This window comes from Cydia amplana, chromosome Z (genome assembly GCF_948474715.1).
Source record: "Cydia amplana chromosome Z, ilCydAmpl1.1, whole genome shotgun sequence".
Classification (NCBI taxonomy): Eukaryota; Metazoa; Arthropoda; class Insecta; order Lepidoptera; family Tortricidae; genus Cydia; species Cydia amplana.
This window is the reverse complement of record NC_086096.1, coordinates 33,137,889-33,153,671: the sequence shown is the minus strand read 5'-3', so window position 1 is coordinate 33,153,671 and position 15,783 is coordinate 33,137,889. Positions and strand designations below refer to the sequence as shown.

At 38.5% G+C, this 15,783-nt stretch overlaps 2 protein-coding genes across 2 annotated transcripts in view; one reads left to right on the top strand and one right to left on the bottom strand.

Annotated features, from left to right (window-relative positions):
* The window catches only part of LOC134661598 (ras GTPase-activating protein raskol), a 149,916-nt gene extending 142,429 nt beyond the window's left edge, over positions 1-7,487 (bottom strand). Inside the window, exons 1-2 of the mRNA XM_063517738.1 lie at positions 7,362-7,487; positions 1,934-2,899 (exon numbers count right to left, since the gene is read on the bottom strand). Coding sequence (XP_063373808.1) covers positions 1,934-2,759 — 826 coding nt within the window. The 5' untranslated portion in view covers positions 2,760-2,899; positions 7,362-7,487. The remainder of the gene's footprint in view (positions 1-1,933; positions 2,900-7,361) is intronic.
* The window catches only part of LOC134661596 (large ribosomal subunit protein uL18), a 226,170-nt gene that overhangs the window by 123,383 nt on the left and 87,004 nt on the right, over positions 1-15,783 (top strand). The gene's annotated exons all lie outside the window — the stretch shown is intronic.

The window sequence follows — 15,783 nt, the reverse complement described above, 5'->3', positions numbered from 1 at the left end:
AGAATATTTGTGTTACATTTATTATCTCCAAACTACAATTAAGTCACCACTGTCATCAGTCATGAACAACATTCGGTCCTAACAGAAATTATCCTGTGCAGCATACACACCACACACTATGTTTTGCTGACCGACACGTTTCCGGCTAAGAGACCAAACATGGTCCACATAACAATGTTATTTAAAGCAAGCGAAGAAAAGACATACTTCAGAAATGATTGGTCGGGCGCGCTGTTTGAGAACCAACAAAACATCGTAAATTATTAAACATGAACCTGGCCCTGAAACTTTCCAGGCAACTGCGTAAAATACCTGAGCGTATGAATTTGTAATTTATAGCAACCAAATTTCTTGCTCGCTTTTCTTGTGCTAATTGTTTTGGCGTTTTGTATTGAGTACCTATAAATATATTATATTATAAATAGGATCGTCGGTACAAAAAACAGCTAAAAAGGCTAGGACATTTAAATTTTATAACGCCTTCTATGTGCAAATAAATGATTACGATTACACTGATGTGTCAGTCCAGTAAAATGAGATTTTAGCCGGTGAAAGATCAAACGAAATAATACAGATTCGGTCGGTCTGTGGTTTTTTCTCAGCGATGCTAAGGAATTTGACACAGTTGCTCATGTTGGCCTCAGATACCAAAGACGATGAGTTAATAGAACTAAATTACCACCGGCTTGCTGGTTTCGCAACTGAGCACCCTGATCTTGCAAGTCTCGTGAAAAAGCAATCCAATAATGGCTTCAAGGATGATGCGTCGCCACTGTTAATATTTATCTATACCTAAATCTGTATATATACTCGAGTCAGATACCGTGCAGATACCCAACTCAGATTATAAATACATATACGCAAAACTTCATGCTAGTTATGCTGTCTAATAAAACGAAATACAAGGATTACATTTCGGTTACTGATTTAACTAAAGTTTATTGCCCAAATACGATCGAGAAGTGGCATGAATCTGTCACGCCTTTGGCTGTTAATTCTATAGAATGGATAGAATTAAGCAAATGGTCGTTAAAGAGCGCCGCATTCGTAATCAAGTAACGGCTATTTTTTTAACGTATGCGTACGAGTACATTCATCTGCTGTACATGTTTCACGTTGTACTATATGTACATACATATATCAGCTTATCCGCTCCCGCGCTACCATTTACATACGATCCAACAATCGTAATCTATCTCTACCGGTAATTAGAAACTTGCGAATGTAACGGTGCATGCCGGTTGTAGAGCAACTGAACTTGAACTTGTAAAACTGATGCTATATCACTTTTTAATTGAAAAACAACCGATTTTCGATGATGTAGTAGGAGAACGAGCAGACGAATCGCCTGATGGCAAGCGATTACCGTCGCCCATGGACCCAGAACACCAGAGGGCTTACCGGCGCCAGACTCGCCGGGCGGACATAATACGCTCTTTTCTTGAAGGTTTAAAGCTCGTAACTGGGTAAAAAATCTTCTGGAAAGTATACAAAAACAATTTCAAGTTGTCATATTGACTTGAATTTTTACTTTACTTATGATATAATGGCAAATTTGAAGAATTATAATAAACAAATTGATCTCGTGAGCTAATGTATAATAATAATAGTTAGTCATCTACTATGACTTGACACTATGTGCTTGCAGAATGATTTGTACAAGTGTGCCATTTGTGGCTTACTTGGACATTCCGATAAGCGTTTTACTTGCGGGTGTGACAATGCCTACTTGTGATTGATGCGATAGTAATTTCCTGAACACCGTTGTTCGTATCGAATACGAGTTTGATTGAAGCAGACCACACGGCGCGGTCGAGTGTACTCCGCCGAGCGGTTCTTCGTGCTCCTAATCACTGTAATTGAACGTTATCACAATGTCTGTTCCGGGATTCATGCGCTTAAACACAAATAAATTAGTCTAGAAGGCACTTACCGTTGCTAGTGTGCGGAAGCGCGTACAGTACTCCACAGAGCGCAGTCGGTATCGGTGCGCTTTTAAGTACCGGAGGGTCATTTTCGTAATCGAGGCAGTCGGTTGCTGCCGGTTCGAACAGAGCTAGATCGAGTCCATCCATGTCGCTGCGAACTGAGACCCTATCTTCCTCGACCACGCGATCACAAAAGTTTTCAGGCGACTCAACATCTTTCGGGCTGCGACTGCAAACTTCATCACTGAGTGGGTCGCAACAACATGTGTCGGAAAATGGCTCAAAATCCCGACAGTCAAATTCGCATCGCTCAAAGCTGTCACAAGTGCAGGAGGACAACGCATCAGAATCTGACCCTTCTACTACAAACAAATCATTGCCTTCTACTTCTTCTGTTTTCGCAGCTGTCCTTGCCGACACATAAAATACGCTCGAAGTGTATGGCACCTTTTGCACCTGCAGTGTCACTTTTCCGTCTGTTAATATTTCTCCAGTATATGTGTCATCTACATCTTTAGCTATGCCTTCTAACTGCGGCCGGCAGTCTTCGTAGTGGGCAAAGCTCGAAGTGTCGGTGAGATTAGAGGAACGGTCCACGGAGTAGGCGTCTGCGTACGGGTCACCCGCATCGCTCTGTCGGGTTTGCAAGCGATGAGGAGTTTGGTGCGAACGTGCTCCTAGGAATATAGTGGTGTAGGGGCATGTGTGGGCGGGTCGAGTGCGATCAGCGCGCCGCGGGTAACTAGCCGCGAGAGGGTCCCGCGGCGGCGTTTCCTTCGCGTCTATGTACGCTTCGTTCGCCGACAGCACGTTGTAACGCCAATCCGGCATTATTGATCACCATCACTCCTACTTCAGGTTATAAACTGACCACCGTGCGGTCACATGACAGATTAATTATGGAATGCGTGCAAAAGTTTCATTGTTCACACTAAATAACGGAATAACTTAACTACGGCCGACGTCCGCAACTGTTCAAACAAGCGTTACCTAAGTGATGCAAGTAATGTGGGTCACTAGATATATCGACTGCAATGAGAACACGACTACTTTTATTTGCATACACATTCACAGATAAAATTGACAACATTTAATTACTAATTGTATAATGGCAGTTATACGCACTATTGGTAATCGCAAAACAGCGTGACAGTATAAAACGTAGTAACTGCATTCAGCAGTAAGAAACCATTTGGGCATATGAATTTACACAAGTCAATTGACACCACTGGAAAATGCGAATACATATTGCGATACTACGAGTATCAGAGCACTGAGCTTTGTCAGGAAGCTATTATTATTCTTCCTTATTGGGTGAATCCATGTGTAGTAATGTTGTGGCTAGACCGTCACATGTATCGTAAAGAAAAGTAAATTATCATCTCATGCAAAAGTTTTCATTGTATTTCTTCTAAATATAACTAATAGATGCTTCCGTTACAATAAGAAATGCATTACGTAGGTGTGTATGTGGGTTGTTCCAAGAGTCCAAGAGACGGGCCAAAGTAAATGTAGAGAAAAATTGTGAAATACACACTACATTTATATCTATGAGTGTGTATCTGTGATACCTACTTAATGATAAACGTAAATCGTACACTGTGGGTGTCAGTAACACAAAAGTCAGTGGTAACACACATTGGTAAACAGATCTGCCCTCTAGACTGCCCTATGTACTTTAAAAGTAAGGTTATTCGGTACCCGTATCTAACACGTTTGCATTCCGGTATGTGTATACCGCGGTTATGTTGTTACATTTGTTACAGACGTTGCATTCGTTTATGATGCCAATTTGTCTTGAAAACCATCGAAAGTGTGATTCGACTTATCAATTATTCTATTTCTGGTCATGATTTTGGTAAAAAAGAAAGCATTGTATTATATTGTGTGTGTTATTAATTTAGTAGCAATAAAAAAATATATTTAATATATATTTAGTAACAGGTTTTATATATGTATAGATATTTAAAAAAAAACCTACAAAAGAGAGCAAGGTGCAAAGCAAAATGCGCGGAACGCGGTAGCTGCGTGTGACGGGGCGCAATGCAATCCTTCGTGCGTGAGAAAAAACTTACGAATGACAATATATTATGGCAAATCCAATTATGACGATTACGACGAAGTACGTTAAATATTTGCGCAAGTAAATTACTTCATGATGCTGAATTTACATGTTTGTCTATGGTAAACAGAGAGGTTAAAAACTGCTATATATTATGTCATGTCAGAAAGTTTACCCAATTTACGACTTGATCTTTGATGTTTCACACAAACTTTTAGGTACAAAGGAGATTTTTATTTTATTTTAATGAAATGATGGAAAGATGAACATAATCTTTCAGGAATATAACTAACTAGAGTCCCTAATTAGAGTTTAAAAATTTAACAAACTCATACATACCAGCTAAAATAATAGCTCTCCGTATCCATCTAATCAAGTGATTTATTATTATTTTTAAATGAGTACGGCAATTGTCCTAATTCTAAAAGACCGTTGACATACAAGTTGCACGCTTTATAAACACGATAGACTTTAAAAGCTGCCTATGGAAATAGAAAAGCTGCGAGTTAGAGACAGGTTGCAGAAGTCGGTAACGGGGCACCAGTCGCTAGTGTATTACGGTATCGAAAGTTGTAGCCCGCTATGTCCGGATTATTTGCGTTTTCGACATACGCATAATTATCGCTGCCTATTTTGTTTTAATACCACATTGGTGGCAAACAAGCATACGGGCCGTATGAATGCAGTAACCAGTCACCGTAGCCTATCGACGCCTGCAACTCGAGAGGTGTTACATGCGCGTTACCGACCTTTTAAAAATCTGTACACTCCTTTTTTGAAGAACCCCATACCTACTGTAGACCCTCGGGAAAACCTCGGGCATTGTTCAAATGAATACAAGATGAAATTGAACAATTATTGGAAAATAAAGCAATCATGCATCAAGTCAATTTATATCGTTTAAAATAATTCGATCATCATTTGTTGGAAAGGTCTTCGTATGTGGGTATCCTGTGTGATCTTCCACTCGCACGTCTGGCATTAGTAATCTAACTTTTATCCAGTGAGAATATTCAGAAAAGTTAAGCTCGCACCTCGTACGGATGATCTGATACATTATGATAAGTATAAACTGAATTTAATTGGTATTACATTTTTGCTTCTACTTACTCGTATATGTATGTAGTTCATAAATCATAGAAGAGCAAAACAGTATTAAAATTCATGTAGATTGCGTTGCGCGTTTATTTTTAATACGTTTAATTAAACAATTTATGAGTTGGAAAAAGAGGTTATAAACGTTACAAACGTATGTTTTAGGTACAAATTATTCTCGCAGAGTCCACAATTAACAATTTGGACCAACCACTTATCACGTGGCTGGGGATACAATCTTGGCGTTTTGTTATAAACGTACACGTGAATAAAAGTTCAATGCCTCAGAGTCGTGCTTAGAGAACGCATTTTGTGAGTACATACGAAATTGTTAGTCGGCTTTATAATAACGGCGGCTCGTGACCGCTGCAGCATTCACTCTACACTAAATTCTCTCTGGACCATGCATGATGTATTCTCAAAGTAAATATTGGCTGAATGCACATCAACGTACGCGTTATAGCTTCCGAATATTTAATAACTATACAACCTAATTTTTAATTCTCGGACCCCCATACAAATACAAAGTTCAAAATCAGCTCCTCAGTGCAGTGTAGAAATGTGTTCAAAAATGCATCCTTTGTATAGGTACATAGATACGAGGTTAACACTCCATTAGTATCAATTCGCATACCATGAACACGGTATGTATATATTACCATAAATAGACGTTAAAAATGTAATTCCTAGGTATTTTAGTTACAAGCCTTGAAATAATACGATGTGACGGCCGCTACCACAGACGAGATAACCGAAACAAATTCATGGCGTAACGAATTTCATTTAAAAACCTACGAATTCGAACAGTGTGTGATTTAACGGCCGGTGGCCACGTGCCACCATTCCATTTCTACTTTGACAAAAACACCGCCACGGTCAATGAACGAAAATAACTAGGCATTTTACTTTTATAGGTACGCGTTGATCAGAACACTGGTTAACTGTCATTAGATACTTAAATCACCCGGTAAGTCCCGAACCACATGAGAGGAGCTGAAACTATTTATCGACTGCCTATGTTACGATTCTTTATCATTCTAGGTTTCGGTTAGCCTGGGGTTAGACTGGAATACGATTTGTCAGCTGTTTGTAATCAGCTGCTAGTACAACGAATTAAATGGGAACACATTATAAGTACCTACGAGTTATAGTAACTGTCACTTAGCTACATATACACCCTCAAATAAATTAACTGTTTGTCAACAATGTCCCTAGACGCGCATTCGATCCGATTACTTAAGAGCGTTGCACTTACGCAGTATAAAAAGCTTACATAAAGCTAACCCGTCCGCATATAAAGCCATAAGTATAATTCTTCTCCATTATTATTAGAAAGATGCACTGCACACTAGTGTTCGTAAAGCTCAAATAAAATATGAACTGTAAATTGAAGTCTACTCTCCGTACTTGAAGTACCTACTCTAGTACTCTTGTTACAAATCTAAGAAATCTCGAAAAAAAAACCGTAAAAGAATTATCGACACCATATTTTGAGTAAGTCAATTTTTATGGTTTCTCTATTCTTAACTATTCTAGGGTTGCCTTCGCATAGTTTGACAATGTATAATGTAAGGGAGCGACATAGTTGACATAGCACTTGGTGCGAAATCTTAGCCTGATCGAACTCTACGGCATTGGCACTGGAGCCACTACAATGCAACTAAATGGAGAAAAGTCAAAGTCGTCTTGTCCTAACAGTTACTTGAAGGCAGAACGTAGGTTAGAGACAAGTGCGGAGCCTAAGATAGCTGGTTATAAACCAGGTTATTGTTGCCATCTGCATCTCTCCTAGCAACGGAGATCGATAGTTTATGTGTTCTTATTATCGCGTACTCCGCGACCGGCGTAAGCTGCCGCCATCATGCCGGCCTGTGTTCTGCGTGTGAGCAATCACCCTCAATTTATGGTTTCTTACTTGATACATACATTACCTAATAATCTTAGAATAAACGTTGACATTGCATGTACTAATCACGAATCAGATGTTCATTTTTACAAGCTACATATAATTAAAAAATATTTTAATAGTGCATGAGTACCCATTTAAATAATAACTAAATTAAAAACCATAAAGCTATTGTTTAATATCTATCAAACAGGTACTTAATGAGGGTATAGAAATCGCCCTATTTACTAATTAGACTCCAAAGTTAGCTCCGTAATTCCTTGAAATTAATACAAACCCTAAGAACCTACTTCGGTGTCGTATTTGCTTAATTCTTGAATTAGTAAATCATGGAATTTAACAGAAGAAGACGTCAGTCGTAGCACGTTACCCCAAATCCTACGGTAGTCACACACAACACTGACACTCGTTTATGTTTCTGTCATAAATTCGTTTCGATCGGCGCGCGATGGAGGTGCGCGTAGCAGGTCGCGCAATGACCGACTGGGTTGGGTTGAGTCAGTGCAGCCGCACGCGCGGGGCGACCGCCGCAAGCTCTACCATGCTGACAGTTCGCCTCACTCATCTGCTAGCCGTTTTGATTCTGGACCGTTACCATAATCATGCGTTGTTGTGACAACACTCCATAACGACCAATAAAACAACGGCCGTTTAACAAATATTTGAATGTTGTAAACAAAAGGTCAGGGCTATGGCTATAGTCGGCGCAACCTAACGGGCCCACTGATTAACAGTCCGCCGGACGATATCGGCCTGTCAGTTAGAACAAAAAGTTGACAGCTCCGAACAACTGACAGACCGATACCGTCCGGCGGACTGGTAATCAGTGGGCCCCTTAAGATCTCATATTTGACAGTTATGAATTGACCCCAATATAGGTTTATGACGTTTATATTCATAACTGGCTAATTCCACTATGACATGGCTATCATAAGTACGTACCTACGCACTGATCAGTCAAGTTAGAGATGAGAAAGGTCATAAAGAACCTACTTATCAAAACATTTCCGAAAGCTACAAAATCTGCAAGGTACACGATTACTGTGCTAAGTTTTACTACTGTTGCTCAATCCCTATCTGTATTTGGTTTTTCTTGTCATTAAGGTATTCAAGAAGACCACACCACAAATAAAATACTAAGAGCGGTGCACAGAGCGTGCCCTGTCTGTCACTACGCTCGGCACTGAAACTAGTTTGCACACCTTGATACTGGGTCTTGTGACGCGGAGACCCAACATTCAATGGGTAGGGTTCCGTACGTCACAACAACGATATCTATGTCAATCATTTTCTCTTACAATTTTCTTGCGTCGCGTAGTTGTGTTGTAAACCTAAAGATTTTCTTAATTCTGATTTGGGTACTTCTTCTTCTTCTTCTTGTTAGGGGCTATATAAGGCTCCAAAGCCTATGTATCACTGCGACCATCGCTGATCTATTGTGATCGCCACCTACTACAACTCTCGATCCAAACATGCAACTTCAAATAGCTGCAGGATCTTTTTGAACTCGAGAGACTTTACCTCCTCCGGGCGCAATATGTGCCCGCCCAGAATTAAGTCACGAGTACGCATTAGGCAAGGGCACTCTGTGAGGATGTGCAAGGGCGTCTCCTCTGCCTCCATACAGAGTCTGCACCGCCCCATGTCACGTTTCCCCATGGTGTGCATGTGCTTATTTAGGCAACAGTGCCCAGTAAGCACCCTTACCAAGTTGCGCAGTTGGTTCCTAGACAGCGCTAAGGCGTTCGAGGACGCCTTTTTGCTGAAGGCCTTGATAAGCGCTTTGGAATGGTTCAAACCTGTTGTTTCCCTCCAGAGTTGAATTGTTGTGTATTGACAGTAGGTCTTTAGGGTGAGCCGCGTTAGGCTTTTGGGGATACCACAAAACGGCTCAGGACTGTAGTTTATCCCTTTAGCCCCTGCTCGCGCGAGCTCGTCGGCCTTTTCATTTCCTACGATACCCGCATGCCCTGGGACCCAACGTAGAACAACTTTGTTCCTGGCTCCAAGGTTGTTCAATAGTTGCCTGCAGTTCTCAACCAGCCTCGATGTGGTGACATCAGAGGTTAGGGCTAAGAGTGCCGCCTGGCTATCCGAATGGATATAGATTGTGTGATTACCGTAGTTGCTTTGCAGGGTACTTATACTCGTATGCATTAAATCTTCTGTGCGTAATCGATTTCAAATCAACTGTAATGTATAATATGCGAAATAAATAAGACTTGTAATCAACCGAACACGAAACAATCCCACAAGGTAACTACAGTCCGTTGATGGCAAAACATAAACAGAAATGATTTGTTAGAAAAACCCATAATGCACCATTACTAAATATATATATTTATATGTGGCAAATTTTTTCATTCCTTATCTGTATTCATTCAAATAATAATGTATTAAAATGGAATAATTCATTAAAAAACATAACCACCCTTCAGCAGTCAGATAAAAAAGAATACGAATACAGCTAAAACATGGCCATAGACAAACAAACAGTTCAAAACCTCTAATAAACCGTTAATACGCGATAAACGCTGAACCCTAAAATTAAAACGCCAGTCCAACCCCTTGTTTACGACGAGGGGACGAATCTACGTTTTTTTGTGTTATAGGGGATTTAAAATAGATATCTACTACAATTGTAAAAGGGGTCGTTCGTCCCGTGAAAGCGTATTCAACACGTCATGTAGTTGATTGACTATTTTAACTCGTATGCGACATACCCACCGACTGTAGCTTTCAAAAGCTCACTATTACTTAACTGTAAGATCGCAAAAGCTACTTTATAGCAGTAAATTTGAGTTTCAATGCAACCAAACAAAGCTTAGTATCGTAGGAGGTTATGAAAGCAAGTCGATTTTGCTTATAGGCGTTACCTGGCGGCGTCTGGGACCGGTTCGAACATTTGCATGCACGGTTCTCCGTTAACCATGGAATACATACTCTTATGTACCGTCACTATATTTCGTATATTTACTTATCGTTTCATCATGTTATATGATATAACTTGCTTCTGCTCGCAACTTCGTCTGCGTGGGATGATGATGATGATTCATAAAAACTATCCTATATATGTCCGTCCTCGAGCTTCGAACTATCTTAAGACTAAATTCCATCTAAATCGGTCCAGCCGTTCCGCCGGTGCAGCCGGTAAGCGTGAAGAGAAAGACTGAAAGTAATTACCTAAAATCGTGCTAAATAAAACGGACGGATTGGCTACAAACGTTTTGGCTCTGGTTTTCTTTGAGGTGCGGAATGTAAAGGGGCCCACTGATTAACAGTCCGCTGGACGGTGTCGGCCTGTCAGTTAGAACAAAAAGTTGACAGTTCCGAACAACTGACAGGCCGATACCGTCCGGCGGACTGTTAATCAGTGGGTCCCTTAAAGGGCGTCCACCCATAAGTCTTTAAAGCGAAAACCTTTAAAGTCAAGCACTTCAACCCGACTGAAGTCCTTACCTGTACTACATTCTCACATATAATACTCGTAGCTAACTCGCATTCTATGTGATTAGAGAGTCCACAGGACGAACGTTTTCACACGGGAAGTAATTATTTGCCGACTCCTACACCCGGGCAGATGGGTAACCGAACGTCGACAGTCAATACTGAGACTATGTAAATATTCCCTATATCGTCTTGTTTGCTTACCTTGCTCGTGTTTAAAATTTTAGAACTCAACTAACTGGTGGCTCGTAACTTCCCACATTTTATTCCATATTATTTTGTCGGAGCACGTTATGTGGCATAGTTGGATTAGGTTTAGGAGCTACTGCTGCAATATAGGTGTCTTGTATGGATGCCAAACATCAAATGTATAAAGCTGAATACAAAATAGCTCTTGTATTTCTTACAATTAGTTGTTATAAACAAATTACAAATCTTTGTCGTGGTGACACCTCCATTAACGAAATAGAGGGGACAACTTGGTAACAGAATTTTATCGCGCCGTCCGCCAGGTCGATACCTAATGATTGTATGGAAGTTGCTAAAACACTCAAACGTATATTATCCGAAAATATATCGGTACTGTGGTATCGTATTCTATTTTGTTACTTAATGAATTAGGCATAATATCGGCAAATTATCTATTACGCTACGTCTCCGCAGAGGTTACCCTGTTTTACTTGACCCAATAACAGTGTTGGATCAAATACCGTCTCGTATTATATGCAAAACACCTACGCAACTAGGAAAAAATTGTTTGTTTTCCAGCTTAATTACTACCCGACCTCGTAAAACCGTTAATTAGGCCAAGTGCTGTTTACTAATGCTAAACAAAAGGAAGCTTGTTCTAATGCAGTTTTTTTTTTTCATTAGTTTCATTACTCTAAGCCACTCTAAGGTACATACATGTACGTGCTAAGCGGAGTCGCATATAGGCCACGTCTAAATACATCTGGTTTAGTTTTTCAAGCTGGCTAGATAGTAGGTACCTACTCTATGGACTACATTAGATTAAATGACTGGGTACTTTGTTATCTGCGCAATGCAAATTAGTTAAGAAGCAATTTTCAATTAACAACTATATTATACTAGCTGTTGCCCGCGACTTCGTACGCGTGGATTTGTATATTGGTGGTTATATATTTCTACATTAGCTTAGAACATTGTGCAGCAAGTGATTGCGGTAGGACGGTTAATCATTTGTTAATTATTAATATTATACAACGCATGAGACTTTGTCTTTCACAACCTACGAAGTTTCAAGCCCCTAACTGAATAAAATTGTCCTCGATATAATCCCTCTAAACCCCCTTAGAAGATTTTCATGTCCTCTATTTAATAAAACCTACTACCTAACTACCTATTTACGAAGTTTGAAGTTCCTAGCTTTAAATAAAATTTGAACCCTATACAAACTTTCAACCCCTTTTTAATCATTTTAGGGGATGATTTTTTAAAAGCTGAAATTATTTTTCTTGTATTCTAATAATATGCCTTTATACAACGATTCAAGTCCCGCACTCAAAAAAATGTTTGGCCTCCAAACAAATTTTCAACCCCTTTTTCACCACCTCGGGGGATGAATTATCAAAATCTCTGAAATTAGTTTTCTTCTCTTTTGATAAAATACATTTTTACAAAGTTTCAAGTTTGTAGCTTTAAATAAAATTTGAACCCTATACAAACTTTCAACCCCCTGTTTTAACCCTGTTAGGGGATTAATTTTACAAAACGCTAAAATAACTTTTCCTGTCTTCTAATAATATCCCCAAATAGAAAGATTCAAGTCGAGCGTTCGAAAAAATGTTTGATATCCATACAAACTTCCAACCCCTTTTTCACCACCTTAGGGGATGAATTTTCAAAAACGCTAAAATTAGTTTTCTTGTATCTTAATTTAATACCTTTTTGCAAAGTTTCAAGTTCCTAGCTTAAAATAAAATTTGCACCCTAAGACGAACTTTCATCCTCTTTTTATCCCCCTTAGGGGTTGAATTTCCAAAAAATAGCAATTACTTTCTTGTAATCGGCTATTATGCCTTTCTAAGAAGTTTCAAAGCATTTGTAATGGATTAAAACTTTCAACCCCTTTTTAATCCTGTTGGGGGATGAATTTTACAAAACGCTGAAATTATTTTTCCTGTATTTTAATAATATCCCGAAATACAAAGATTCAAGTCCCGCGTTCGAAAAAATGTTTGATATCCATACAAACTTTCAACCCCCTTTTTACCACCTTAGGGGATGATAATTCAAAAACGCTGAAATTAGTTTTCTTGTATTTTAATAACATATATTTTTACGAAGTTTCAAGTTCCTAACTTAAAATAAAATTTGAACTCCATACAATCTTTCATCCCCCTTTTAACCCTGTTAGGGGATGAATTTTACAAAACGCTGAAATAACTTTTCCTGTCTTCTAATAATATCCCCAAATACAAAGATTCAAGTCCCGTACTCTCAAAAATATTTGATCTCCGTACAAACTTTCAACCCCGTTTTTACCACCTCGGGGGAAGAAGTTTTAAAAACGCTGAAATTAGTTTTCTTGTTTTTTTAATTAATTATCTTTTTACGAAGTTTTAAGGTCCTAGCTTAAAATAAAATTTGCACCCCAGGACAAAGTTTCATATCCTTTTTTACCCCCTTAGGGGTTGAATTACCTAAAACGTCGCAATTCCTGTTTTTTGTCATCGGCTATTATGTCTTTCTAAGAAGTTTCAAAGCATTTTTAATGGATTCAAACTTTCAACCCCTTTTTAACCCTGTTAGGGGATGAATTTTCAAAAACGCTGAAATTACTTTTCCCATCTTATAATAATATCCCCATATACAAAGTTTCAAGTCCAACACTCACAAAAATATTTGATCTCCATACAAACTTTCAACCCCTTTTTCACCACCTTGGGGGATGAATTTTCAAAAACGCTGAAATTACTTTTCCCGTCTTATAATAATATCCCCATATACAAAGTTTCAAGTCCAACACTCACAAAAATATTTGATCTCCATACAAACTTTCAACCCCTTTTTCACCACCTTGGGGGATGAATTTTCGAAAACGCAGAAATTAGTTTTCTTGTTTTTTAATTTAATACCTTTTTACGAAGTTTCAAGGTCCTAGCTTAAAATAAAATTTGCACCCCAGGACAAAGTTTCATCCCCTTTTTTACCCCCTTAGGGGTTGTATTACCTAAAACGTCGCAATTCCTTTTTTTTTGTCATCGGCTATTATGTCTTTCTAAGAAGTTTCAAAGCATTTGTAATGGGTTCAAACTTTCAACCCCTTTTTAACCCTGTTAGGGGATGAATTTTCAAAAACGCTGAAATTACTTTTCCCGTCTTATAATAATATCCCCATATACAAAGTTTCAAGTCCAACACTCACAAAAATATTTGATCTCCATACAAACTTTCAACCCCTTTTTCACCACCTTGGGGGATGAATTTTCGAAAACGCAGAAATTAGTTTTCTTGTTTTTTAATATAGTACATTTTTACAATGTTTCAAATTCCTAGCTTAAAATAAAACTTGCACCCCATACAACCTTTCATCCCCTTTTTAACCCCCTTAGGGGTTGAATTTCTCAAAATCGCTTCTTAGCTCTTATACATTTTATAAATGCAACCTAGTGTCCAAATTTCAACTTTCTAGCGTTTGTAGTTTCGGCTCTGCGTTGATGAGTCAGTCAGTCAGTCAGTCAGTCAGTCAATCAGTCAGGACACGTGCATTTATATATATAGATTACATACTCTTATTTACATAGTCATAGACATGTGTAGGTAGATAAAAGCAACAAACTTGCTCGTTTCGAGTTAGTTACGGTCTCTCCGTTATTACTCGTATTATATTCGCTCCTATAATTTGCTTTATATGAGATGAATGGATCTCTAATAAAGATACCGAGCCATACAAATGACCTGCTGTTACAGCCAGCTTAATAACACGCCGTAGGTAATAAACATCGATAACATAATAACGAAGACAAGTGTCAGTAGTGATGTGCCTTATATAAGGAACGGAAGCTCCTGGCAGTGCAGTGGCTAAGTGTCAGCAACTTTCACGCTAACAGCCGCGTGACAAATGTGACAATTAATATTTTTAACAGTCAATATTCAAGACGCCGCCCACGGGAAAGAGTTATCGTTTTGTTTTGCATTCACAAAGGTTCATTACCTAAATGTAAACTAAATGATATAAAACACTACGAATTATTTTGTTTTGCCGGTAAACATGACAAAATATCCAGGAATATTGCCAGTGCAAGGACCTGGAATATATTGGCAACGGCACGTCACTTATTTATCCTTGTTTCGTTTTAATTAACTTTCGCCACGCGGAAAGATGTTTTGAAACAGTTTAAAATGAAATTCGCTGATTATTAGTACTCACTCCAATCCAATTCTTCCAAAGAGCTCGGTGTTTTCGACAGTTAGCAATTGAATGCCAAACGGCTGTAAAAAGGGGTCGCTTTTAGGATCCTACGTGCACATATACCTAATATATGTAGATAGCTGCTCACCGCAGCTGTCCTCGCGTAATCATTTCGGCGAAGACCAGAACCCGAGAATTTATTTATAGTTCCTAACAATACAATACAATAAAATACAAATACTGTTTGTTTATTGCACACCACAATCCACACAACACTCCTATCTTGAATAACTCATTAACTTTCAAGAGAAAAAGAGACTAATTTATAATAATATTTTTAGGTATATTAGCATTTATTTTAACCTAAAGGTTAAACTTAAACCTTAAGAATTAAAAAATCCTCACATAGCATGCTCATTTGTAGCTGATTTCAGGTAATTTAATATAGGTATAGGTATGTACCAAATGTGCTAAGGATAACCAGGTTTATGTAGATTTTTAGATTAGATAAGCTTCATTACTTTCATTAATAGCTATGACTTTGACGAGTTCCTTCGAGACTAGGACCGGACGTTGTAAAATTATAACCAGTTAATACGTTGGCAAATGCAATTTTGTTGCAACGTATTATAAATAGTAATCTAGCTTCTTATGCCTTTATGAGCAACGCAGTGGTATACCAAGTTGTTAGACAATCTTTTAAATATGTATAACGCTGAAATTAAGCGTAGCGAATATATGGCGGTAGTATTTGGCAGACAGAAAAAACTTAACGTTATCAATAAAACCTCGCTACTAGCTTATTCATTATTAGCTCTTAATTTCTACTCTAGATCAGGGGTCGGTATTTTAAGCAAAAGACATTCAAATTCTTATTTATATTTAGAAAACCTGGATGAGCCAATATTATTTATTAAAAAACCCACACGTGGCTTCTCCTTTCTGCTCTAAGATAAAACTTGTCTAACTA